The following is a 27,924-nucleotide window of genomic DNA, read 5'->3' on the forward strand; positions in this document are numbered from 1 at the left end:
TCCCGAGCAGTTAGTTGCTGCTGATTTTACTCATAGACAAGCATTGCGTCCGCTTATAAACAAGCGTTGCTACAACTTCACACTAAGCAAATAAGTTTTTCTCACAACACTCATGCAACGCACACCCCCTAGTGGTTTGGTACATGCTTCATATTCCTATGCCACATGATTAAGTATGTGATACTCTAACAGTCTCACTAAGTGATGCAATGAAAGTTAAGGATGCTAAGTAAATGAAGATGGAGTCGAAGGAAAATATAGAAATGCATTGTTCACAAAATGTATTAATTCCTTAAACCAAAATGTAATACAATACAATACAAGGAAAGAAGAGAAACAGAGGGCAAGCTAGAAGCAATGTCTTGCTTCCAGCAGATGTGTGTCAAGGCTGCCGGTGGTGCCATAGATGGCGATGGAGTAGACTCTCTCGAGCTATAACTTCGGCGAATGCTCCGGTCGTTACTCGGAATGATTGAAGGGGATGAAGAACTCTCAAGCTATCTTCTCACACTTTTGTCTGGATCACAAGGATCCACCCGAAGGTAGAAACTTGGATGATTAGAAATTCCGCTCAACGGCTTCTATTTATAGAGCTTGATCGCCGACAACAATAATGGACCCGGTTTGAATCTGACATTCACGGCGTGATGGTCATTTTTTGAATCTTTGCTACTAATGGCGTGGTAGGTGAAATGTCAACATCATCTTTTGATACTCCTAAGGTATGCGTTCATGTTTGCATTCCACTAACTTTGCGTTCACTCTTCTATTATGGTCATCATCATGTAGCCGGAATCTCTCTGCGATGATCGCATTCGCTTGACGGCTGCAACTTCTATGTGATGGCCGCATTCGCTTAATGGCCGCAACTTCTATGTGATGGACGCATGTGGCTGATGGTCGCAACATCCATGCGTCGAACGTATGCGTTCGCCTTTGCGATGGAGAGATTCCCTGCATGCGGTCGTCTTTGCAATAGCCTGGCTTCCATATATGCGTCCGCTTCCTGCGTTAGCTACAAAAATAGACAATCGAACACATAATAATGCATAATAGTGGGTTAGTCGAGATTCTTAATGCCGATTGATGCAAACTTGTTTTCTCATGCATTCCTAACATATTCGCCGCATATTTCTCTTAACAACCCTCATAATTCTAGATAAAAAGCCTATAATGACGTGTATTTCTGCCCATCATCACACGTCACTAAGACTAGCCAAGATAGAGGCTCGGGTCTTCTCGTTTGCTCATGTCCAATGCTCGTACGCCCCTCGAACATTTCTAGTAGCGTTCTGAGGTGGAATAAAAGGACAATCCTCCGTAAGGACAAATTTCAGATCCTCAATGATGAGTATCGTCATGATCATAAGTTTCTAACTTGAATAGTTTTGGCTATTCAGTTTTTTGGTGCTTACTAAACTAATAGTGGTTGTAGCCATTTTTAAAATTGTTGTTGAAAAATGAATAAAGTATTATAAGATTTTGCAAAAATACATTTTAACCAATTAGTTTTGGCAAAACAGTTTCCAAGTACCCTAAGTGATAAGACTTCTATTTTGCAATGATGCTCCATCGAGGCAGGACAAATGTCACCTGTGGGGTGATCAGATGTCTCTTCACTGGGATGAGACATTCTCAACCATTAGGCCGAACTAACTTTTGGAATTGAACCTAACCGCCACCAATTGTTCGGTCAAGAACTGTTAACTCTTAACAATTCTGCATAAGTGTAACCCCTCGTTTTCGGCATCATAGTCCCGCCCTAATGCGCCCATTTTAGGAAAAAAGCAGATTAGGATAAGAGACTAAGTAACCTTATCCTCTTACAGAAGATCAAATAAAGAAATGCGCAAAACAACTATCCTATAGGGGGGACACTCCCAGGGTACCTCAAGGCGATGCGCAAAAACTTTATTCAATCCAACGAGGGAGATCATGGGATATGCTGTTGCACTTTCCGCTCCCACTTACTATGAACATTCTCTTCATCCACCTTGATATTGACCTACCCAAACACCATCTTTTAGGGGGACATTCCCAGGGCATCATGAGGCCAAGGGTAGATCTCACGGTGTGGACTATGAGGGAGAAACGTGAAAGGTTTAAATGAAGCATCATATTCCCCAAGTATCTCCCACTGAATGTTCTACTTAGGGGTTCATAAACCTAGACAATTCAGCTACTGATTATGATCTAAGTCATTTACTAAGTCTGCTAAAAAACAACTTTTGTATTTGAAATAAAAACAAGTTCAAGTAATCACATTTAAACTCTTTAATGGACTGTCCTTAACTTGCATGCATGCATCAAATCTATCTAATTCATCTTTTCAGATAGGTTCCCAGGTAGGGGTGTTCCATTCCCGTCACCTTAAATACCCTAGCCTAGACAGAATCCACCTTGGACAAAAGGTCCCTTACAGATAAATTTGCTACACTTTAACCTTTTATTATTGACTTTAGTTATAATTTCATTTTATAACATTTATAAAAAAAACAACTAAAACATACATTGCCACATAACGAGGTATTTATAACGCTTATAAATATAATGCTTAATAAATAATGCATGCATAAATATAACTCTTATATTATATGATGCATGAGCATGCACTTACATAATTTAAATCATGCTTCTCTAAATCTTAACACTTATAATAAAAAGATGATGCATGATCAATGCATAACCTAAGGTGGGATTTTTCTATATGTGCATACCATATGACATTAAAAAAAAAACATATACTCGCATGTATAAACCATGGATTAATGGACCGGGATGAACCAACACAAAATCGGAATGAAAATTCTATCTATTACATTTTTCCACCAAGCAAATTGGTTCACAAGTGAATCAAGTCTTGAACTGTCGCGCAAAGCTCCCATCGTTTAGTAAATGCCTCCAGGTAAACGATCATGTAGCGCATACTATACGATAACGCGAAAGCTAAACGATCGCATAGATGACAACAAGGCCGCGAAGTCTGATCGTCTAGACGATCGCTTAACACGCGAAAGGTAAACGATTTACCACGCATTTACTCTACGATCGTATAATTAGTAACTAAGTGATGAGGCTTGCTGAGCTATACGATCGTCTAGTGCACACGTGTTAAACGACAATCGAGCATCTGATACTCAGCGATCGTCTACCTCATCGTCTACATGACTCAACCAACGCTTGATCGTCTTCTTCCTCAAAGAACAACGACCCTTGCTCCGAACTTCTTCACAAACAACTCAAGACTTAAACTAACTTTGAAATTACATACTCAATAGCAATTAATTATGCTAAAAGACGTAGAGGTCTTTACAATTAACTGTAAATGTAAAAGAATTTAACAAATCGAGGTTTCATCCCAGAAAACTCCATTGATCAACACATCTACAAACGAATTAACAATTAAAATAGAGAGTAGACATACTTTACCCACCGAGAATGTAAATGCAATTCTTTACAGCAATGAAGTTGGAATATAAAAAACCGAGGGCTTTGATACCAATTGAAGGAACTCTTATACAAGGCCCCTACGTTTAATTGTTAAATCTCTTGTGGATGTGTGGATTAATAGAATTTTCTGGGATGAAACCTCGGTTTGTTAAATTCTTTTACATTTCCAGTTAATTGCTATCAAGTCTGTAATTTCAAAGTTAGTTTGAGTCTTGAGTCGTTCGTGATGAAGTTTGGAGCAAGGGTTGCTGTTCTTTTTAGGAAGAAGACGATCAAGCATTAGTCGAGTCGTGTAGATGATGAGGTAGACGATTGCTGAGTATCATATGCTCGGGTGTCGTTTAACGCGCGCGCACTAGACAATCGTATGGCTCAGCAAGCCTCATCGCTTAGCTACTGACTATATGATCGCGGAGTAAGTGCGTGGTAAATCGTTTACCTTTCGCGTGTTAAGTGATCGTCTAGACGATCAGGCTTCGCTGCCTCGTTGTCGTCTATGCGATCGTTTAGCTTTCGCGCTATCGTTTAGTGTACGCTACACGATTGTTTACTTGGAGACGTTTACTAAACGATGGAGCTTCGCCTGGTGGTTCAAGATCCGATTCATATGTGAACCGATTTGCTCGGTGAAAAAAATGTAATAGATATAATTTTCATTCCGGTTTTGTATTGTTTCATTCTGATCCATTAATCTATGGTTTTATACATGCGATGTATGTTTTTTTTATCATATGGTGTGCACATATAGAAAAATTTCACCTTAGGTTATGTATTAATCATGCATCATCTCTTTATTATAAGTGTTATGATTTAGAAAAGCATGATTTAAATTACGTAAGTGCATGCTCATGCATCATATAATATAAGAGTTATATTATGCATGCATTATTTATTAAGCGTTATATTTATAAGCGTTATAAATACCTTGTTATATGGCAATGTATGTTTTAGTTGTTTCTTTTATAAAGGTTATAAAATGAAATTAGAACTAAAATCAATAATAAAAGGTTAAAGTGTAGTAAATCTATCTATAAGGGACCTTTTGTCTAAGGCGGGTTCTGTCTAGGCTGGGGTATTTAAGGTAACGGCAATGGAACACCCTACCTGGGAACCTACCTGAAAAGGTAAATTAGATAGATTTGATGCATGCATATAAGTTCAGGACAATGCATTAAAGAGTTTAATTGTGACTACTTGAACTTGTTTTTTTATTTCAAAGACAAAAGTGGTTTTTGAGTAGACTTAATAAATGACTTAGACTATAATCAGTAGCCAGATTGTCTAGGTTAATGAACCCCTAGGTAGAACATTCAGTGGGATGTACTTGAGGCATATGATGCTTTATTTAAAACTTTCATGGTTCTCCCTCGTAGTCCACACCGTGAGATCTACCCTCGGCCTCATGACACCCTGGGAGTGTCCCCCTAAAGAATGGTGTCTAGGTAGGTCAATATCAAGGTGTATGGAAAGAATGTTTATAGTAAATGGGAGTGGGAGGTGTGACAGCATATCCTACGGTCTCTCTCGTTAGATTAAATAAAGTTTCTGCGCATCGCCTCGAGACACCTTGGGAGTTTCCCCCTAAAGAATGTCTACTTTGTGCGTTTCTTTATTTTATCTCCTGTAAGAGGATAAGGTTACTTAGTCTCTTGTCCTATTCTGCTTTTTCCTTATGGTGGGCGCATTAGGAGAGGATTCTGGGGTCGAAAACGAGGGGTTACACTTACGCAAAATTGTCAAAGGTTAATAGTACTAAACCGAACAAATGGTGGCTGTTAGGTTCAGTTCCAAGAGTTGGTTCTGCCAAATGGTTGAGAATGTCTCATCCCAGTAAAGGGACATCTGATCATCTCCACCGGTGACGTTTGTCCTGTCTCGCTGGGGCATTATTGCAAAATAGAAGTCTTATCACTTAGAAAACTTGAAAACTATTTTGCTAAAACTAATTGGTTAAAATGTGGTTTTGCAAAGTCTTATAAAAGTTTATTCGTTTTTCAGCAACAGTTTTAAAATGGCTACAACCACTATTAGTTTACTTAGCGCCAAAAAATTAAATGGCTAAAACTATTTAAGTTGGAAACATATGATCATGACGATATTCATCATCGAGGATCTAAAGTTTGTCCTTATGGAGAACTGTTCTCCTATTCCATCTCAGAACGCTACTCGTAATGTTTGGGGGGCTTACAAGCATTGGACACGGGAAAACGAGAAGGCCCGAGCCTATATCTTGGCCAGTCTTAGTGATGTGTTGCCCAAGAAACATGAGTCCATGGTCTCAGCACGTGAGATCATGGAGTCCCTGCAGGGAATGTTCGGATAACCGTCTGGACAGCTCAAGCACGAGGCTTTGAAACACATCTTCATCTCGAAAAAGGAGGAAGGCACCTCTGTTCCTGAACACGTGCTTAGTATAATGGTCCACTTTAACGTGGCGGAGATGAATGAGTCTAATATCGATGAGGGAAGTCAGGTTAGCATTATCTTGCATTCATTGTCGAAGAGCTTTCTCCATTTTGTTAGTAATATGATTCTTAACAAAGTGGATTATACCCTTACTACTCTCCTTAACGAGTTACAGACTTACCAATACTTGCTGAAAAGTAAGGAGTAAATGGGAGGTGAGGCAAATGTTTTCTCATCTTCTAAAAAGTTCCATCGAGATTCGACCGCTGGGACGAAGTTTGCACCTTCAACTTCTAACTCTAGAAAGGGAAAGAAGAAGAAAGGGTGATAAAGGGAAAGGGAAAGCGCCTGCTAACCCACCACATGTCGCCCAGAGGAAGCGTCCACCGCCAGTTGAAAAAGGAACATGTTTCCACTGCAACCAAGATAGATACTGGAAGAGGAACTGTCCTTGCTATCTGAAGGAAAGGAAGGCAGCCAAGGCTAAGGTAAATGTGATTTACTTGTGTTAGAAACTTGTTTAGTGGAGAATGATGATTTTGCTTGGACAATTGATTTGGGCGCCACTATTCATGTTTGTTCTTCTTTTCAGGGGATTAGATCCTGGCGACAGCTAGAGGCTGGTGAGATGACGTGGCAATGGAAGACATCCAGTTAACTTTACAGAATAGGTTTCTTGTATTAAAAGATGTCTTTGTAGTTCTTGAACTTAAAAGGAACCTTATTTATGTAAAGTGTCTATTGCAATGCAAATACACTCTTTTTTTTAAAAAAAAAAAAAAAAAACTGAATAAAGTGTTTATTCATAAGGATGGTGTTGAAATTTGTATAGCTAAACTGGAAAATAACATGTATGTGCTAAGACTGTTAGCCTTAAGTTCCCTCCATAACATAGAGATGTTTAAATCTGTCGTAACTCAATCTAAACGCCAACGAGTTTCTCCAAAAGAAAATACCCAACTTTGGCACCTTCGATTAGGGCACACCAATCTCAATAGGATTGAGAGATTGGTGAAGAATGACCTTCTAAACGAGTTAGATGAAAATTCTTTACCTGTATGCGAATCTTGCCTTGAGGGTAAGATGACTAAAAGACCTTTTACTGGAAAAGGTTATCAAGCCAAAGAGCCTCTAGAATTAGTACATTCTGACCTTTGCGATCATATGAATGTACGAGCTCGAGAAGGCTATGAATACTTTATCAGTTTTACTGATGATTACTCTAGATATGGGTATGTTTATCTGATGCAATGAAAGTCTGAATCTTTTGAAAAGTTCAAAGTATTCAAAGCTGAAGTTAAGAATGCTTTGGATAGAAGGATTAAAACACTTCGATCAGATCGAGGTGGAGAGTTTTTGGATTCAAGGTTCCAAGACTATTTATTAGAACATGGAATTGTCCCAACTCTCAGCGTTGGGTACACCTCAAAAGAATGGTGTAGCGGAGAGGAGAAATAGAACCTTGTTAGACATGGTTCATTCGATGATGAGTTACGTTTCCTTACCGGACTCATTTTGGGATTTCGCAATAGAGATTATGGTATACATACTCAACTGTGTTCCTTTCAAGAGTGTTGCGAGAACACCTTTGGAGTTGTGGAATGGGCGTAAAGCTAGTTTACGTCACTTCCGCATATGGGGTTTCCTAGCACATGTGCTTGAGGCAAATCCCAAGAAGTTGGAACCACGGTCGAGGTTGTGCCTCTTTGTAGGCTACCCTAAAGGCACAGAGGGGGTTACTTTTATGATCTGTCCGAAAACAGGGTGTTTGTTTCCACGAACGCTACTTTCCTGGAAGAGGATCATATCAGGGAGCACAGTCCATGTAGTAAGTCGTGTTACGTGAGCTTTCCAACGAAACTACTGAAACTTCAATAAGAGTTGTTGAAGAACCTGCTTCATCAGCCAGAGTTGTTGATGATAGTTCATCTGGTAGATCAATTCCACCTCAAGAGTTGAGAGAACCTTGACGTAGTGAGAGGGTTATGAACTTGCCTGATCGCTATTTGGGTTTTAGAAAATCCTAGCTATGGTGGTAGACGACGACGTTGAGGATTCATTTTCTTATCAAAAGGCAATGGAGGATGTTGAACGGGATGAACGGGTCAAAGCTATGAATCTCGAGATGGAGTCAATGTACTTCAACTCAGTATGAGATCTTGTAGATCAGCCTGATGGGATAAGACCTATAGGTTGTAAATGGATCTACAAGCGTAAACGGGGTGCTGATAGAAAGGTGCAAACCTTCAAGGCTCGATTTGTGGCAAAGGGTTATACCCAGGTGGAGGGAGTCGACTATGAGGAGACTTTCTCACCTATTACCATGTTAAAGTCGATCCACATCCTCCTGTCCGTTGCCACTTATTATAATTATGAGATCTGACAAATGGATGTGAAGACGGCTTTTCTGAATGACAATCTTGAGGAGACCGTTTACATGATGCAACCCAAAGGATTCATTGCCCAAGGTCAAGAGCAAAATGTTTGTAAACTGAATCGGTCCATTTATAGGTTGAAACAGGCGTCTTGATCTTGGAATATTCGATTTGATATTGCGATCAAATCGTATGGCTTTGACCAAAACTTTGATAAACCTTGTGTTTACAAGAAGATCGTCAACAGTTTAGTAGTTTTCTTAGTGTTGTATGTAGACAATATTCTCCTCATTGGGAATGATGTAAGTCTATTGACAGCAGTTAAGAACTGTCTAGCGACCTAATTCCAAATGAAAGATTTGGGAGAGGCTCAGTTTATTCTAGGTATACAGATCTTTCGGGATCGTAAGAACAAAGTGCTACTGCTGTCTCAAGCATCGATATTGACAAGATCTTGCTCAAGTACTCGATGCAAGACTCCAAAAGAGGCTTACTCCCATTCAAACATGAAGTCACTTTGTCTAAGGACATGTGTCCTAAGACGCCTCAAGAGGTTAAGGAGATGAAATGGGTCCCATATGCATATGTCGTCGATAGTTTAATATATGTGATGCTCTACACTAGGCCAGACATCTGCTATGTTGTGGGAATAGTTAGTAGGTATCAGTCTAACCCAGGTCAAGGTCACTAGATCGCAGTTAAGAACATTCTCAAGTATCTTCGAAGAACGAGGGACTACATGCTCATGTATGAGTCTAGGGATTTGATCCTTATTGGATACACGGATTCTGACTTTCAGACTGATAAGGACTCTTGGAAGTCCACTTCAGGGTCAGTTTTTACTTTTAACAAAGGTGTTGTAGTGTGGCGGAGCACTAAGTAGGGGTGCATCGACAACTCCATGATGGAAGCCGAGTACGTAGCAGCTTGTGAAGCTGCTAAGGAGGCCATCTGGCTCAGCAAGTTCTTGACAGAGTTGAAAGTTGTTCCAAATATGTCTAGGCCCATCACCCTCTATTGTGACAATAGTGGTGATATGGCGAACTCCAAGGAGCCCAGGAGTCATAGGCGCGACAAACACATAGAGCAGAAATATCATTTGATCCGCGAGATAGTGCATCAAGGAGACGTGATCGTCACGAAGATCGCCTTGGAGCAAAACATTGCTGACCCGTTTAGGAAAGCTCTCACGACTAGAGTGTTTAAGGGTCACCTTCAGAGCATGGGTCTACAGGATCGCCTGCGGTTGAACTATGGCAAGTGGGAGATTTTATTTTACTATGTTTTTATGCTCTAGTTTATTGTTTTGTACTTGTTTTTTTGTACACCCCAATTCTCTTTAGGAAAAGTGGGAGATTATTGGGATTGATGTCCTAAAGTCTCGTGTCCTGTAGTTTGTAAACACATTTTGTATGAACGCTTATGATGTATAATATATGATATTTACTTCACTTCTTGACTTTGCATATTTGAAAGTATTATTTGTTTTACCACAAACCAATAAACTTAAAATCTTTGGTTGTCTTTATGTAACTTAAGCATGTATGTGGTGACATACAAGTGGATCATGTCTTAAGTGACAACCAAAATGGTCTGTAATATATGGATATAGGAGGGAAACCTTATCCTAGTAACGCTACGGATGCGGTCCGCTTTGTGGAATAATTACAAGTGTTGTGACTTGTAACAAATGGTTTGACCCTAATCATTCATGTAGAGGACATGCGAGCGAGGGTGTCCTATACAAAGAGTTTATATAAGACCTGACCATGAAGTGTTAACGTCTCGTCATATAACCCCGTTCATGACAGAGACTTCATTTCACTAGAATGACCATAGGTAACATGACCTCAATCTTGAGTGAGTTGAGAATTCTTGTCATTGAGGGCGGTCCTTTGATTTGCATGGGTACGAGTGGCCAGAGTGTCGACTAAAACCTATCACTTTGGGGATTTGCCTAATTTGGGAGCTGGGAACTCAGCTACACAAGATTGAGTTCACTCCTTCCCCGAAGCAGAAGTAAGTAAATAGATTGCTTCTTTAAGGGCTGATCCCGAGGCTTGAACGATGTGGCGCCACACACCTTTTCATGGCTCGAGAGGTGTTCACACATTGTAGGACTATGTTGTATTGTTCATTAGAGGGATCAATGGTACTTAAGGAGTAAAATGTAACTATAGAGGCAAAACGGTAAATTGGTCCAGCTATCGAGCATCTGTGAAGAGTCATCGTATTGATGATTGGTTATATCCGATGGACATAGAAATATATCTATGGTAAGAAGAGTTTAGTTGTCGGTCTTTAGTGGAATGCCTGACCGTTAACGGATGGTGGATATCATGGCTAAAGAGTTTAATTAGTTATTCAAGTACCGTTGGAGCTTCAAGCCATAGGTTCATAAGGTCTCCTTGGTAGCTTGGATACAAGTTAAGAATCAGTTTTTGGGTCAGTTTGAAATGTTCAAATTGACAAAAGGGAGTTCAATTAAATTATATATAATTGAGCTCGTTAATTATATATGATATAATTAACTTTATGTATGAGATACATTAATTTGGAAGAAATTTGATATAAATATGATTTATATCTAGTAGAGGAAAAATACTATGATTAATATATGATATTAATCCATAGGCAATGAATATAATATGATTATATTTATTATTTATTAATTGGACAATTATTGGATAATTGCCTGGTGTCTCTTCCGTTTTCGTACCTGATGAGTAAGATGAAGAATTGTTTTGAGACGCTTAAATAGCTCATGGTGGGTTAAGCATTTGATGATATAGTGTTTAAGAAGGTCATCGCTTAGTAAATCAAAGCCTATATGGTAGTGTTACTTACTAATGATCGCTTACACCCACACGCGCCATTTACTAAACGATTGCTTATCTTTTACTAAACGATTGTATAGACGATCGCTTAGCTTTTCCTACACGATCGTATACTTCACCTAAACGATCAAGCATTTTGTCTATACGATAGACGAGTCTTTCTCCCACTTGCTTGATCGTTGTATACGATCTATTTTCCTCCTCCCCTCTACCAAATCCGAACAAAGCCCACCCTTTGGATTCTCACTTCGAGAATACTGAGGGCTCCGAGTGGTGGTGTCATCCTCGTTTCCTTGTGTTCGTGCGAAACTGTTTGTGGTAGACGATTAGGTGTTGCTGAACGATAGTTGGTCGTTCGTGGAGAGAACAAGATTTTAAGTGAATAAAAATCTTCAATTGGTATGTTTTCCCAGTCTCTTGTTTGTTTTTCCTTTAAGCATACTAGTAATTTAGTGTTGTGAATGCATATTTGTATGTTTGAATGTATATGTGGAAATTCTATCACAATGAATAGAAAAGATCTGTTTCTGCTCATACGTACTCTTGTATAAGAGTTCCTTCAATATACACATGAAAAGTCCTTATAAAATATCAGTATATTTTAGCTTAGACAATATCTCAAATTACCACCAATTCTACAAGTTTTCACATAAAATTGATAGAATTTACATAATCATATTACAACCAAGCTATATGATAGTCAAAATAATGTTATAGGGCCAAACTCTATTTATAAGTAATAATAATACTTTTCAACTTCATGAAATTTAATGGCCAAACATAACAATTTAAGCTTGCATAAACTTTTGTCAAATATAACACACATAGAATGTTATTTCCATTCATGATAATATGATAATTAAACTTGCTCAAATAAATCACAATAACAACCCATTTAAGATATGAAAAACAATACAATAACAACAATAAGATTATTTTCTTATTGCACTTGTCATGAGATGATTTGTTAATTACGAAATATTCAAATATATATCGAATACCATGCTCAAATATAGCAAAATAAAATTGTCAAATTCTCATACCTTAAATAAAAATTTGAAATATATATCGTTGAGATTAAAAATATAAGATATTCAACATATATTAAAGTCCAGTCAAATTCAACCAGAGAAACTCGATGATTTTGGATTTGAATCAATATTTTAATCTAATCAAGAATATCTCAATACCATCATCATATAAATCGGCAATAGTTTGAAATTTAAATATTGGATGCGATCGAAATGTCTTCACCTTAAAGCCATCATACTTAACGATCAACAACTATTAGACCCGCACTGTAGATTTTATGTAGTGTTGTAAAACCTATATTTCCCAAAAACACAAGCATGTCTAGCAACCAATGTTAATCAGTTCACTAATTAACTCAACATAAAGTGAAAAATCAATATGTCGAGCTCTCTCCAAAATTTTCAAATCATTTCTTCAGTTGGGTGACTTAGTCAACATACCATTTAAAAAATAAGTATAGAATGAAATTCATTTATAAGGATTAATAAATTTATGATCACATTCTAGTTCTAAAATACCCATTCTAAAACGTATGGTTCGAAATATAAGAAAGTACATCTATTAATCACGTTCAAGATAAATTGAAGACAACAATGAAATATAGAGATTAGGAGTGAAGAAGCCTTCAATTAGTCAACAACATAACTGTATTCACAAAATAAAAAATACCACATGAAAAATTTGAATTTGGTGGAACAAACCACTGATCAAATTATTTTCGACATATTTGAATCAAAGCAAGAAAATATCACCGTCATCAACATCTAAATTGACAATGACGATTAGCCACAAGACTCAATATCATGCTACAAAAACCACACATTCCAAGACTCTATCACATGCACATAACACAATCAACATAAATTAGTTCACTAATTTACTAATTACAAATGAAAATACAATATGTTGAATTGTCTCACTAAATTTCTCAAATCATGACAACAAATCATTTTGAAAATTAATGCATAACTATTTGGACCATTATTTTCTTAAATTATTCTCCCAAATATTTACTTTTCATCTTTGTTCTTAAATTTTCTTTTCAATTTGAAATTACAGAAAAATAAATCCTAATTTCAAATATCCATGCAATTTAAAAACTATGAATCAAAATATAATCCCTTTCAAAATTTCTTTCCAACATAATTTAATTCAATTTGATGGCTTATGATTATACCTTTCCATGAATTAGGTGATATCCCCTACCAGATCATCATTTACCTTCAGAATAAATAAAAACAGGAGCTAAATAACTATTCACACATGAAATTGCTATAGTGGATTTTTTTTTTTTTTTAAAAAAAAAAAGATCTACCATTAGTTCGACCACGATAGTCCATGTATAATCAAAACACAATTCCAAAAATAAGGAATTACAAACAATAGAGACAATTCTAATAATTTTATCCTTTATTTTGATGCGAATGGCAAAGCAAAATTTTTCAGTGAACCGACCTCCACAAAAAATACTACAGAGAAAATAAAGCATAAAAAGTAGAGTAATAGCTAATTTAGGCTTCAAATTTTCATTTTCAATCGAACTCATTTACAGAAACAGTAAATCATATAAAAATTAAATATCCAACACAAGGTAAGAACATATGCAACAAATTCTGAGAAAGTATTAACAAAGTGGAGAGAGACATTGAAGAAAAGTTACCAGTGCATTGTTTTAACTTTGACTTTCCTTATGACAAATTTATTGATTTTTATTTCCTCGGATCATGGCACCATGAAGATTGGGCAAATAACTTCTCGGATTGAGATTGGGCGAGACTACGAACGAAGAAGATGTTTCAATCTTGGACTGATCGAAAACTCTACAAAATTGATCATCATTTGATAATGATTTCGAGTGAATTTTTTCTTTCAAATTGTTGGAACCGAATGTCGATCACTGTGTTGTGGATAAACTCACTACTTTGAAAGCAAGATTAGAGCAACCTCAGTGCTAAATCGCCAAAGCCGGTTGCTCCCCAAGATTAACACAACTCCCGATTTTTGATGTGCATTTGCCAGAGACCAGGTTGGAATCGAGGAAAAATTGCTTAGAAAATAGTATATCTAGGGAAGAAAACATGAGGAAGAAGAAAAAGCGAAATCTTTTCCATCTATTTTTTTCATAAACTAAGAACCGTTTAAAGGGAAATTAATTGAAGAATGAAAACCGTCTTTTGAATTAATTGAAGAATTAAATAAAAATCGTTTTTACAATTAATTGAAGAATTAATTAATAATTAATTCTTGAAATTAATTTAAATAAATGATTACAAAATTGTTAAAAACTCATTTTTCTTTTGCCATTGGCCAAAAGCCCAAAATCATTCCCAACATATTCTGTCTAGATAAATATTGTACGAGACATATAATTGTATCGATTAAATTCATTAATTCTCAATCAAAATTTATTTTAAATGGTGCTTGGCTTAAGAAGTTGGGGGAGGGGAGAGAAAGCAGAGTTGTGAACTTCACTTTAGTCTGTGAATCCCACAACTAAAATACATCAATTTTACCATCTATTAACTTCTAAGGTTGATAAGAGAAGTAGAAAAATAAAAAGTTTCATTTTAAAAAATTGCAAAAAAACTTTTGGAATTTGGATTATTAAATACAAATTATTAATTGACCAAAATAACCCCTATCAAATCATAATTCCTACTGTCTCGTTTGGTTACCATTTTGTTTTTGAAAATTAATCATATATCATTCACATTTTTTTTTAGAATAGGTGATATTATTATACAACAACAAGGAGGATCCCACAGCCTGGGATCAAGGCATCAAAGTAACAAAGCACAAGCAAAGACAGGACAACAAAACCAAAACAAAACCAATAAGATAAGACCAGAACAAAACCAACACATAGACGCAAACTCGCAACCACTAGGAAGAAAGGAGAAAATAACCCAAAACCCCACAAACTAGGGCTACAGCAAAACAGAGAACAACGTGAAATTCAAAAGGAAAAAATATCCGTACACACACTAGATAAGACCAAAAAGGCCAACCCGCCAGGAAGTAGCACGAGCACGAACCATAGAGGTCATAAGGTGAATCAGAGCAGACACCGACCTCGGTTGACCTCCATGCAGCCGCCAATTACACTCTTGCCAGATGTAGTATATGGACACACACCAAAAAACACGGAACAACTTACTACGCACCCCCTTACCCGACCCCACTCGACACAACCAACTCAACTCTACATCCCAACCAGCCATTCGATGCATCGAACCCAACTGACGCAACACACTAGACCACACCTTTCTCCCAAACCCACACTCAAAAAATAAATGATCTCGCGACTCCACACCTCCCCCATACAGAAGATACCCCCCTCTGACAACACACCTCAACTCCTCAACCAATCCCGCATACCCAACCTGTCCCTCACTGCTAACCACACACAAAAGGAGTGATGCGGAATACTACCCCCGCCCACAAAATACCAGCCCAAGACACCCTAGGACGACGAGGACGTATACTCTCCCAAGCACTAGCGATAGAAAACCGACCTCTAGCATCTGACACCCAAACCCAATAATCCTCTTCCCTCACTCTAGGCCCCACTGTCTGGATAAAATCACAGATCTCAAGCAGCTCCCAAGACACTGTAGGCCATCTCCAACCTCCCTCACCATCCAAGAACTCCGACAACCGCGCTTCCAAACTACTCCTTGCATCATGAACCACCGTAGACCCGTATGAATCCAATATCGCGCCCCCGGCAACCAAGGATCCCACCAAACAAAACAAGACCGTCCATCGCCAATCATCAAACGAACCGGATGCTTGAATCTATCTCTACTTCGCAAGATAGCCCTCAAGCACCAAGACCTCCCAACCTCACTCCGAACAGCCCACAACGACCGCCCACGCAAAACATACGTCTCCACCCACGCCACCCATATCATCCACATTTCTTACACGATTTGTATTTTTCTTAAGTGCAATGGTTGAATTTTTAGCCAAATTCAAAAAACAAATACAACTTTCGGAGAGCTACTTTTTTTAGTTAAGAAATTTAGAGGTGGAAGTAGTCATATGCTTAATTTTCAAAAACAAAAATAAAAAATAAAATGGTTACTACACAAGACTTACATAATTCAAATAAAGATAAAATTCAAATCCTAAACACCTAGAATTCTATTAAAAAAAAAAAAGAAAAGAAAAACATATACGATAATTAATAATCTCTCTAATCGATCATTAGAAATTTTAAAATGATTTGAAGTTTTGAAAATGGATTTTTTAGAACAAACGATTTTACTTGAAAACGACCAAAAAAAAAAAAAAAAAAAAGGAAATATTTTATTGCGAAGTCTAGCGCAAGCACTCTACTGGACTAAACTTTAAACTAAATCAACATTTTTTCTTTGATGATATGCTTGAATTTGAAATTCACAAAACACACATATCCATGGTATTTGGTAAACAATCAAATAAAAAGCCTTATACATGTTATTTGCAATTTATTGAACTATTGGTAAATATTCTGTAGATTATTTCTAAAAGTACAAATGCCTGATAGCAATGGATAAGAAGTAGAAGTTTCCACCAAAACATATCCAATTCTATGATCCGTTTTTTAATCCTTTTTTTTTTTTTTTTTTTTTTAAAAAAAAAAAAAAAAATTAAGACTATAAATGTTATTTTCACCTCCAAATTTAAAAAATATAGTCAAAATTTGAAAACTAAAAAAAGCAGGTCCAATTTGATAACCATTTCGACCTTGATTTTTTGTTTTTGTTTTTTTTAAATTAAGATCATAGACACTATTTTTACCTCTAAATTTCTTTCTTTGTTATCTACTTTTTATTAATGGTTTAAAAAACTAAGCCAAATTTTAAAAATTAAAAAACAAGTAATTTTCAAAAACTTGTTTTTATTTTTTTAAATTTTACCTAGTACTAACCATTGTAATTAAAAAATATGCAAATTATTGTAAAAAAATGTAGAGGAAATAGATTTATTTTTCAAAAACCAACAAAAACAAAAAACAAAAAAAACAAAGTATTACCAAACAGGGGCTAAACTTTCATCTCAAATTCAATTAAATATAGTCCATCAAATTGTTCCTCGTCACTTTTTTTTTGCATACTTTATGAAAGATAGTTCTCTTTGATAATTTTGGTAAATCGCTCTTTTTTTGGTTAAAAGTGAAGTCTTTTATGGATTTGACACCTCAACGAGTTCACATAAAATTTATTGTATAATCTTGAGAAATAATAGATAGGTCAGCCCAACCCAAAATGCAAAGCCCAGCCCATTTATTTATTTTATACTTTTCTCCCTTCAAAATTTAATAATTATTAATGTTATCACTCTTCTAAAACCCTTAACCCCTTCAGTTCAGTCGTTTCTTGTAGAATTCCCAGATCTCCATTTCTTCTTTCATGGCTTCCGCTTGCCAAAGAATTGCGAGTAGAATCTCTCAATCCTCATTCAGAACATTCGTCCGTACGAATACGTCGGCTAAATCTTCATCTTCTCCCTTCCCTCTACCTGCCAAATCCACCGCACCATCTGTTCGCCGATTCTCGCTCGCCAGGTATCTTTCTTTATCCTTTTCTTTCTCCTTGTTCCGTATATCTTTGTTCGTTGTTTCAGTTTTCTGTTTGTTCTTTTGCTAACGTTCTTAATCTACTGTTAGGTCTCCGTCGGAGCTGGGATGTATTCAGTCCCTTTTGCCATTTCACAACGCGGTTGCTGGAGCGAGAATGATTTCGTGTTTGAGCACAAATTCGAGGAGTTGTCGTGCGCTTTCTCAGGGTATTCTCTGCTGCACCTATCCCGGCCTCTAACATGAAATATTGTACTTTCTTTTGAAGTGTGAGTAGCTTTTTTATGCATTAGTCTATAGACCTTCCCTTTTATTGCTCTACGATTGTTTGTCTGTGTCCTTGTGTTGGTATTTGCTGATTCTTGTTTCTCTTTCATTGTTGTATTGTTCCGAAAATCTTGCAGATTCTGTATGAAGTGGAATGTTTCTTGATATTTTTCGGGGGTTTTCTTTTTTGATGTCATTCTGTTAAAATTGTTGCAATTTTAGTTTAGAAGTTTAGAACACTGGATTGTTGCTTATACTTAAGGAGGTTGTTGGTCAAGTTATGTAAAATATGGGAGGCTAAGCTAGAACATCGAAGTTAACCTTCCTAGGAAGAGAAACCATCGTAGGCTTGGTCCTTCCCTTTGCCTTCAGTATGTAGTTTCGTTGTTAATTGGTTCAAACTTTTGTCCCTCAGTTCGATTGGTCGTTTTCTCGAGTAAAATTAGTTGCTAGAACTGGAATGGAATGGCTTTGGTTGTTGACTGGGGACCTTGAAACTGACTGGAGTATTTGGTTGCTGCAGGCACATGATATCAATTGTCAATTTGCTTGAAAGAAATAGTTTGGAAGTTTACGGAGCTTTCCGATTATGGTGCAGTGAATCGATTTCAAGTATGAAACCAATTATCTCATAGTCGCCCTAAAATGTCAAAGATATTCAGATTTCTGTTATTGTGAGGAACTAGTGGTCTCTGTCAGTGGTGGGTTGGCGCCACTCTTAACTACCATATGAAAAATTGAGGTGTCACATGCTTTCTCATTCGGCAGTAGTCAATTCCTGAATCTTAAGGAGTAGATTTCCTTGGAAAACTTTTGACTTGAAGAGTGAACTGCCAAATTTACGAGAATGGAATGACAAATTAGGTTTGCCCATCAATCAGCTTTGTCTCCGCGATCTAGCTATCATCATCCTGACAAAAGTTATCTCGACAAGAATCTGTTCTATTCTAGGGTGGAGGTCATGACATTAGAGTAAAGGGATGATCCAGTGCAGTCAATAGTTTTAGTTAATTGTTAATCTGTTATGTGAACTAAGCTTTGTTTGTTTGATGATCTGCATCATTGTTGCTCACATATAATCTTATGATTGTTCTTATCATTCAACCCGTTAATTTCTTTTATCAAATAATCTATATGACATAACTTCTCATTGCCCCAGATGCAATTGATGGTACGTGAGACATATTTGCTGTTTGTGAAGGTGGGCCAGTTACTCTATGCTTCACTAATCTAGAAATGTCACTTTTGTGTGATGTGTAAAGGGTTCTTAGTGCCTTTGGTTGCCTCATGTAATTGTGATGAAACCAATCTCATACTCCTTTATTTCTGTGCTAATACACGCACGCCTCGACTGATGTTACGGGACAGCCAGCTAACTCAAGAAAAATCTATATTACTCAAGAATCATTTATTGTTGGCATTGCTGACACTAATGTTTGGTTATCTTTGCAACTATAGAAGTAAAACTAGATTGCTTGCTGCATCAGTTATATTGAATGAGATATAATGAGTCATGTTGCTTTTTTGGACTCGATTCCAGCAGTAGAAATCTACCGATATTCTTAGACTGTTTTTCTTATTTTGTATTTGTATTCTGTGGCTGCAGAGTTAGGTTTATCCGTTCCAAGGTGACTTCTTTGGGCAGATTGTTGCAGTGACAAGGGGATGTCGGCAATGGTTTAGAGATTTCTTTTACCAACTGTGACGAATACTGCTCGATTTGGTTAACTAATTTTGATTCTTCCAAACGACAGATTGTGTTGAAATAAGAATATAGTGATTCTAGTTATCATGGAAACTCAGGATATCATATTTTCCCATTGTTGTGGGTTATAAATGTTTGATCTGTGTCATACATTGGATATGTACGTTTCTAAGTTGAGATACGCATCATACTATTTTCTTGTTTTTGTGGTATAATTTATCTTGTAGACAAATGGGAGCTGTTTTGGTGTCACTCCTAGAACATGCAACCAACATGAGGCCTACCATATTTTGTATAATAACTTACGACGTTCTTACACCCAGGGATTAAAATATCATCGTGGATATCAATTTTGTCAATATATTGACGGATATGTTGATAAAATATCGATATTGATAGATATTTATATAAATCATGAAATTTATAAAATTTATTTAGATTAATAATTAAATTATTTTTACTCAAAAAATAAGTTAAGGATATTGTTATTAGTAGTTTCGTATTGGACTAAATAGATGACATTTTTAATATGTTTTACTGTATTTATATAAGATGTTGGAGATATCCATGGATATTTAATATTGATATTGAATTTTTGGATTTATGGATATATTGACATATTTCCATCCTTGCTTACACCAAGGGCTTGTTGGAAATGATATTGTACAAGGGATCATGATCTTAGCTCAAAGAAAAAATTTAGTTCTGTTGTGCTGTGACTGAACGTGCTGAACTCAGAAAAATCTTACGACATTGTTTGGGCATATGTCTTTTTTGATTCAAGATGTGCCAACTCCGTGTTGAATTCAAAGAAAAATTTTAGTTCAGTTAAATCCATTAATAGCAGTCTCGATTGAAAATTTTGGAAGTTTATGCAAACGAAATTCCAAAGATGAACCTAATTCTAGTTTTAAAGGTTATTCAACATGGACTGGTTTGATGAAGAAATTTCGTTTTCCATCTCAATCAACCAACTATATCCAGTTTCTTTTCTAACCCCGTTCTTTCTCATCAGTTCCCTAATTAATTTCACATCTCTCCATTTTCCATGAGATGCGCATATGTTAGACATCATAACATGTACATAATCATCAGCAGCTCCCAATACTGTTACTTTTGCTGCTGCTACTTTCGCCAGTTTTAGATCCCTCGAAGCGCCACAAACACCCAGAAAAGCTCGCCAAACCGATCCGCTCGTATCAAACCCTAATTCATGTATCAGCCTCTTACTTCTATATACATCCCCTCTTTGTCCCATTAGCCTAACCATAGTACAACAATGCTCAATAGTTGGTTTGATACCATAATCCTCAACCATTGATTTGAAGTACTGCATTGTGGCCTCCAACGGAAGCTGGTTATCTGAACATGATAGTAGAATGTTGAGAAATGTAATGTTATCAGGTTTTACATCTTTCATCTTCTTTAGCTTCTCAAAAAGATGGATAACTTCCATTGTTTTCCCATTGTGAGCCAAACCTGAGATCATTGCATTCCAAGATACCAAGTTCTTCTTGGGCAATGACTGAAATATCATTTCAGCATAGTTTACATGCCCACATTTGGAGTACATATCGATTAGAGCGCTGCCAACAACAGTCGATTTACCTAAACCACATTTAGTTATGCAACAATGGATTGCCAAACCCCATTTCAATGCCGAGAGCCCTGCAACGCCACTCAAAATGCTTGAAAATGTGAATTGATCCATCCCAACGTCCCACAAGTGCATCTTAGTGAAGAAACTCAAAGCTTTCCATGCTTCATCCCTATCAACATATCCTGTTAACACTGCATTCCAAGATGAAGAGTTTGGACTATCCATCTTCGATAGAATTTCTACAGCAACTTCAATTTCTCCGAATTGAGCATAACCATTTATCAGTTCATTATATGATATAGTATCGGGTTGAGGCATCTGTCGCAAATATCTCGACGCCTGTTCTAGCCTTCCATTTCTAGCACTAGCTGCAATAACTGAATTCCATGAAATTACATCCTTATCAATAATCTCATTAAACACTTTAACTGCCTCTTCGAAAGACTCACATTTTCCATACATGTCAATTAAACAATTAGCAACAATGGTATTGTCTGCCACCCCAAGTTTTACAACTTTTGAATGAATCGACTGCCCCAATTTCAGCCAACCCAGCTGACTAGAGGCACTCAAAGCTGTAGACAAAGAATATGAATCCACAAGATTTTCAGACCCATCAAGCTGAATAAACAAAGACAAAGCCTTGCGAAACTGGCCACAATGCACAAAACCAGAAATCAAGGAGTTCCAAGAAACCAAACTTGGTTGAGGCATTTCATCGAACACCTTATGGGCACTATCAAAGGACTCACTTTTTATATAGAAATTGACCATAGCTGTGCCCACGAAGACATTAGAGGCAAACCCAGATCGTAAAATGTAGCAGTGAAGCTGGTGGCCACAGGAATCCCAAGCGTGGCTCGTGCAGGCTCGAACCAGTTGAACTAGAACGTAGCCATTTGGGTTGCATTTGAGCGCCTGAAAGGCCTTGGTTAGAGCCAACTCAGCGGTGCGGCCGCCACCGGCAAGAGCCGTTCGGAGGCTGGTCCATGGAGCTTGATAATCGATTGAGAAACATGGCTGAAAATTGCTGGCATCGTGAATTGAGATTGTGGTGACAGATTTTTGAAGAAGGGGATTTTGTGTTTGTAGGTATAATAGTAGTTTGCTTGAGAAGGGTCTTTGCATAATTTTGTAAATCAATTCCCCATGGCCAAACCGGTTTCGTTTTCCCTCTTTCCCCTCTTATAATAGTAGCAATAATTTGAGTTTGAGTTTTTTTGTTTTTGTTTTTATTTTTTTTTTCGACTTCACCAAATGGTGGAGGAGATTTGAATCTTTAAAAGTATATTTATTTTACCGGTTTTATCATAAAGTTTTTGAACTATGCTTGTAGTGGTTTATTAAATTAATTTTTTCTTGTACAACAATTGTAAAAATGAGGATATAAACTTTAATCTTTAATGAAGAAGAACATATCAATTACAGTTAATGTGAACTGAGCTATTGAAACCCATTTAATACCATGTATATTGTACTTATTATTTTTCTAGTTGATTTTACTTTGTTGTAAAATTAATTTGATTGCATTGAATGTAAAGTATATTATATGTAGACAAATTTAATGTTTTTAAAATTTATAGTAGACATTTTATACAATATTGCAAATAAAAAAGAAAATAAAATCATCCACTTTTTTAAAGTATAGATATATTAGGGATTTAGTACCATTTTGGTCAATTGGCTTTAAGTCTAGTCTCCATTTCATATGTACATTTTTATTACTGAGTTTTGACATTAATTTTCGTTTGTTTCGTAGGTTTCAAAATGTTATATTTTTGTTTTTGAGATTTAAGTTTAGTTTCCAGTTAGTCCTTATTTTACACTTTTATTCCCAAACGGTTTATTAATGCTTTGACATTGACTTTTATTAACTAATCTAAATTAATTATGATGATAATTTTTGTAGTTAATTTTAATCGTGAGGAAAAATTAGTATAAACTAATTTAATTATAATTAATCAATTCTTTTAATTAATTACTAACAATAAAATCCATGAAAAAAAATGAGTGGACGGTGAAAAATCAATGACTGAAGTATAAATATAAGAATTTGGAGACCAAATGGAAATAAATTTCAAAATTCAAGAGTACAAATATAACATTTTGAAACTTAAGTGTGTAATAAAAAATAATCTAAAAAACATACAATAATTTAAAAGTCAAAAATCAAATATAAACTAGATCTAAAATCTATAAAAACAAATAGGTTATTATACTTCTCTTTTATCTCTCTTTTTCTATTCTCTTTCTTCCCAAAAAAGAGAGAGAGAGAGAAAGAAAGAAGAAGAAAGGTAAAAGAGTGAAGCTAAGAAATTGGAGAAGAGCATAAAGAAGAGATTACTAAATATAGTTCATCAATGTAGAGAGAATATAGGTAACAAGAAAAATGCTCAAATGAGGCTGAGATAGAGATTCATTTCAGCCAACAATTTCACATTATAGAGAAAGAGAGAGCAAAGGTTTAGAATCAAAGACAACAAAAATCTCAATTCCCTTTGAAGCTATATATGCAAAACTAAGTATAACCAAACATTTTCCTTCAATTTTGGGAGATATTACTAAAATAAGCAAAGGAAATGGATATCATTGATTGGTAAGAAAAGAAAAAAGAGAAAAAGAGAATCAAAGCAAGAAAATTGTTTGGAAAGAAGAAGATTTGCAGAAAAAAAAAATGAGAAAGCATAGGAGAGAAAAGCATTTTCTTCTGTGATTTCTGTTAAAAACAAAAAGAAAATTAAAAAACAAAAACAAAAAACAAAAAAGATGAAGAGAGAAACAATGGAAAATTTTGCAATAATGAGTGGGTTGGTTGGAGTGCAATTTGTATATGCAGGGAACTCTGTTTTTATGAGTTTTCTTATGTCTTTGGGGATTAATCCTTTAACTCTGGTCATCTTCTCTACCTTCTCCACTTTTCTCATTGTCTCTCCCATTGCTGTTTATTTTGAAAGGTTCGTTTTTTCTTATCATTACATGATATAATATCAAATTTACCTTCACTCATCAACTTAAATTGTTAGGTCAATCGGTGATTTAATATGGTATTAGAGTAGGTGTGCTTAGGAGGTCTTGTATTCAAGTCCTAATATTAAATTTACTTTTACACATTAAATCTTTGGGTCAATCAGTGATTTAACGGAGTGGGAAAATGTGTTTTTTTCCCCTTTTTTTGGTTGAAGAATTTGAATGATGAAATACAAAAGTTCATTGTTTTGTGTAGGCATGATTGGCCAAAGAAACTTAGTCTAAAGTTGATCCTTCAGCTTCTTCTCATATCATTTGGAGGGTAAGAAAGTTATGTGGCTCAACCCACCGATGAAAATAAATACCATTTTTTGGTTCTCTAGTTATGAAAATATGGATTGATTATTGTAAGAGAAAAGTGATTTGGAGCATTGTGTTTGTTTGTAGGGTTACATTGTTTCAATCTCTTTTTCTGAAAGGAATACAGCTAACTTCGCCAGCTTTAGCTACGGCGATGCCGAATCTCACCCCGGGACTCATCTTTGCCATTGCTTGGATCTTTAGGTACATTGAAGCCATTATATGTTTTTCAGATAAATATGGCTAAAAATTTGTTTGTTTTCGACTGTTTTTCGTGTTCGATAAGAGACATTATCATGAATGCAGATTAGAAAAAGTTCAGCTAAGTTGCATCTATAGCAAGATCAAGATTTTAGGTACATTTCTATGTGTGATAGGCGCCTTCACCATGAGCATAATGCACAGCGCGTCGTCGGATGCAGCTGCAAAAGATAATATCCCACGACAATCACCTCCGTCCGAACAAGTGTTCAATGAACAGAAGATCCTTGGTTGTGTGTATCTCTTCTCGGCGATCATCGTTTTATCTAGCATAGTTGTTCTGCAGGTATGTTAGCTGTTATTTTATATAAACATCGACAGAGTGTTAGAATGTCTTGAATCTGTTATCTTGCGCCCCAAAAAATCAAGCATGGTGGTATTGCTTTTGGCCTTAGGGTTTAGAAGAGCACGCTATATACAAAGTCTCTAACTCTACTGATACATCTAAATTTGTAATATAATATTCTCATTAATAATAAATTGATCTCTCTCCATGAACGTAGCTAACACATAATTAGTGAACTACATAAATCATTATGTTGATTTATCTACTCTTTACGTTTTCTGTTTTCTTTGTTTGTTGATTTCATAATACTAATTCAAATCTATTTTATGATGTATTGAATTGTGTGACAATTGACAGGCATCGACACTAGGCGATTTCCCGGCCCCGATGTCGTTGTGTGCGATAACGTCTCTCATTGGAGTTCTCATAACCATAGTTGTACAGATAGTTCAATATCAGAAACTGGACATTGGTTGGCCACTTCTGATCAGTGGTAAAGAATTGGCTGCCTATTTTGTTCTAGTAAGCAGCATTAAATTCTATGCTCTTTTGAGATCATTCTTTCTACATATTGTGTGCATATTGATGTATGCTTTTACAAATATTGGTGACGAAAAGGGCGGAACCATTAGCGGTGCTTGCGTGAGCTTCAACGGGTGGGCGATGAAGAAACGAGGGCCAGTTTTGGTGTCGATGTTTAGTCCAATCGGAACCGTTTGCTCACTCATTCTCTCAGTTTTCACCTTGGGAGAATCCATCAACATTGGGAGGTACATTACTACCACCTATTTCTCGTCGTCATCGTCGTCATAAACCAACACGTTGGAGCATAATCTTCATATTTATTTTTCATTGCAGCCTTGCTGGTATGTTCCTCATGTTCACCGGTCTCTACTTCGTCCTGTGGGCGAAAGGGAAGGAACGTTACGTCAATCGAAACTGTCCCGAGAGTGAGTTCGACGTTGACAAGCCTCTTTTAAGTTGAATTATTTCAATGAATACATAGTTCACTTTTGTTCATTAGCCATAGAAACACAAACACTCAAGGATTTTCAAGTGGAAAAAATAAAAGAGAAAAGTTTAGATTATGGGATAAGGCTTGGGATTGGGATTGTTATTTCATAACAGTTCCAACATTTTGACCATTAACTTTTGCAGAAATTTGAGCAGCTCTCAATCTTTGGATGTTTGTTTTCTTGGCAAAATCCTGTCCTCTATGCTTGAGTTTTGTAAAGAGAGAAGATTCAGTTCAGCAACCAACACACCACATCTTTTTTCTTTTTTCTTCTTTGATTCTTTTTTTTTTGGTAGAATATTAGTTTGGATTTGATTGTGTTGTGCTCAAGTTTGTGATGATGGAACAGAGGATTAGATGCATAGAATAACTTTTAAGTAGTTGATTTTTATCATTTATATCAGTACAATTGTAAATATATTGTACTTTTTTTAAAAGAAAATTTTAGTTATTTTATTTTGATCTAATGTGCATGATATTTTCCTTTATCATTCAAGGGGATACCTTCATATTTGTTCTATTAAGTAGAGAACTATTTTAATTCCAGTTCTCCAACATCTGCAAAAAAGAAAAAAATATATATTTGTATTTCACATTTAAATTCTTTTGAATAATAACTATCGACTTAAGGGGTGTTCGACAACTAAGAAGAGTTGAGTTGAGTTAGTATTTTTTACCAACTTAATGTTTGATAACCAACTTTAAATGTTGGTGGGATTGAGTTGGTTATTTTATCAACTCACCCCAACTCTCCAAAATTTTCTCTCTCTCCAATGTTTTTAATGGTTCACCCATCAGTCTCCGTTGGCGATTAATGCTACCACACTCTGGTGACATACTCCAGTGATCACCTTCGGGTGACTAACTCCAACGACCAAATCCGAGCTCCGACGACACTCTGGCAACCAATTCCAACATCCACCTTGGTAAAAAAAAACTCTGACTTCCACATTCACACGACCAATTTCAACGAAGAACTCCGAGCTCCACCAACCGCCTTCGATGACAACTCTAGCGACTAACTCCAATGACAACCTTCGCACAAGCAACTTCAATGACATACTCTGCTTACCACCTTCGTGTGCCTAACTTAGACGGTCACTGATAAAAATAAAAACGGTGGGTTTAATTACTCACCATTTTGTCACTCTCACTCTCACCTGTTGTCCCATGCATTTTCATTACTCTCTCAACTCCCTTAATACTTTGTTGTCTCTCTCTCATGTTCTCTTCATATTTACTCCCTTCTCTCATCTTCTCTCTTCTTTTGGTGGTTCGTCTTTCTCATTTTTTCTCATCTTTCTTTGTCTGGCTCATATGAATTTTATTTTCTCTTTTCTTTCTCAACTCTTCCTTTCACTTTTTTTTTTTTTTTTTTTGTCTTTCTATGGCTGTTCTTTTAGATCTAATTATTCTTCTTCAATTTCATTTTTTTCTTAGATCTAAAAAATATTACATACGACGTTTTATTATTGTTTCACTCAACGATATATGTTAAATAGCTTATCTCTTGATGTTTTCAAATATTACATAATTCTAATGAAATAAAATTTAAAATTATGACTCAAGTTCTTTTTTTAAAAAGATAGTCTATACATTGATGCAACATAATAGTAGAAAAAATAGACATCAATATTTCTAAAATCATTTCACCAATTTTAGAAAAAGGTAAATCCATATTTCACAAATTGATTAAAAAAAATTACCTAATAATTGGTTTTATGATTTAAATGGTAAGATTTTGGTTTTTATTTATTTTTTTTATTTTTTAAGATTAACATTTAAGTATCATCACTTCTA

The 27,924-nt window shown here is 36.0% G+C and overlaps 3 protein-coding genes across 12 annotated transcripts; 2 read left to right on the top strand and 1 right to left on the bottom strand.

Annotated features, from left to right (window-relative positions):
• The first annotated feature begins 17,416 nt into the window (after nucleotides 1-17,416).
• Nucleotides 17,417-19,953, top strand: LOC120089768 (protein NONRESPONDING TO OXYLIPINS 2, mitochondrial). 10 transcript variants are annotated; one of them, XR_005485321.2, is made up of 5 exons: nucleotides 17,420-17,651; nucleotides 17,754-17,872; nucleotides 18,454-18,542; nucleotides 19,090-19,131; nucleotides 19,537-19,953. XR_005485321.2 is itself a non-coding variant. In XM_039047160.2 (4 exons), exons 1-3 carry the CDS (start codon nucleotides 17,497-17,499, stop codon nucleotides 19,107-19,109), a joined length of 294 nt encoding a protein of 97 aa, XP_038903088.1. In that variant the 5' UTR covers nucleotides 17,420-17,496; the 3' UTR covers nucleotides 19,110-19,131; nucleotides 19,537-19,953. The 10 variants fall into 10 exon arrangements, 5 of the variants coding, with proteins under 5 accessions (XP_038903087.1, XP_038903088.1, XP_038903086.1 ...); XR_005485318.2 differs by having other exon boundaries at nucleotides 17,754-17,932; nucleotides 19,537-19,867; XR_005485319.2 differs by lacking the exon at nucleotides 19,090-19,131 and having other exon boundaries at nucleotides 17,754-17,932.
• Nucleotides 19,954-20,435: 482 nt separating this feature from the next.
• LOC120091359 (putative pentatricopeptide repeat-containing protein At5g47460) lies at nucleotides 20,436-22,481 on the bottom strand. The gene has a single exon (XM_039049357.2). It carries the CDS (start codon nucleotides 22,361-22,363, stop codon nucleotides 20,546-20,548), a length of 1,818 nt encoding a protein of 605 aa, XP_038905285.1. The 5' UTR covers nucleotides 22,364-22,481; the 3' UTR covers nucleotides 20,436-20,545.
• A 1,520-nt stretch (nucleotides 22,482-24,001) lies between these two features.
• Nucleotides 24,002-26,172, top strand: LOC120092109 (WAT1-related protein At5g47470). Its single transcript, XM_039050317.2, has 7 exons — nucleotides 24,002-24,189; nucleotides 24,459-24,524; nucleotides 24,650-24,766; nucleotides 24,869-25,109; nucleotides 25,467-25,631; nucleotides 25,728-25,879; nucleotides 25,968-26,172. Exons 1-7 carry the CDS (start codon nucleotides 24,002-24,004, stop codon nucleotides 26,092-26,094), a joined length of 1,056 nt encoding a protein of 351 aa, XP_038906245.1. The 3' UTR covers nucleotides 26,095-26,172.
• The last annotated feature ends 1,752 nt before the right edge of the window (nucleotides 26,173-27,924 follow it).

Source organism: Benincasa hispida, chromosome 11, assembly GCF_027475165.1.
Source record: "Benincasa hispida cultivar pf3 chromosome 11, pf3_genome.v1.1, whole genome shotgun sequence".
NCBI classification, from domain to species: domain Eukaryota; kingdom Viridiplantae; phylum Streptophyta; class Magnoliopsida; order Cucurbitales; family Cucurbitaceae; genus Benincasa; species Benincasa hispida.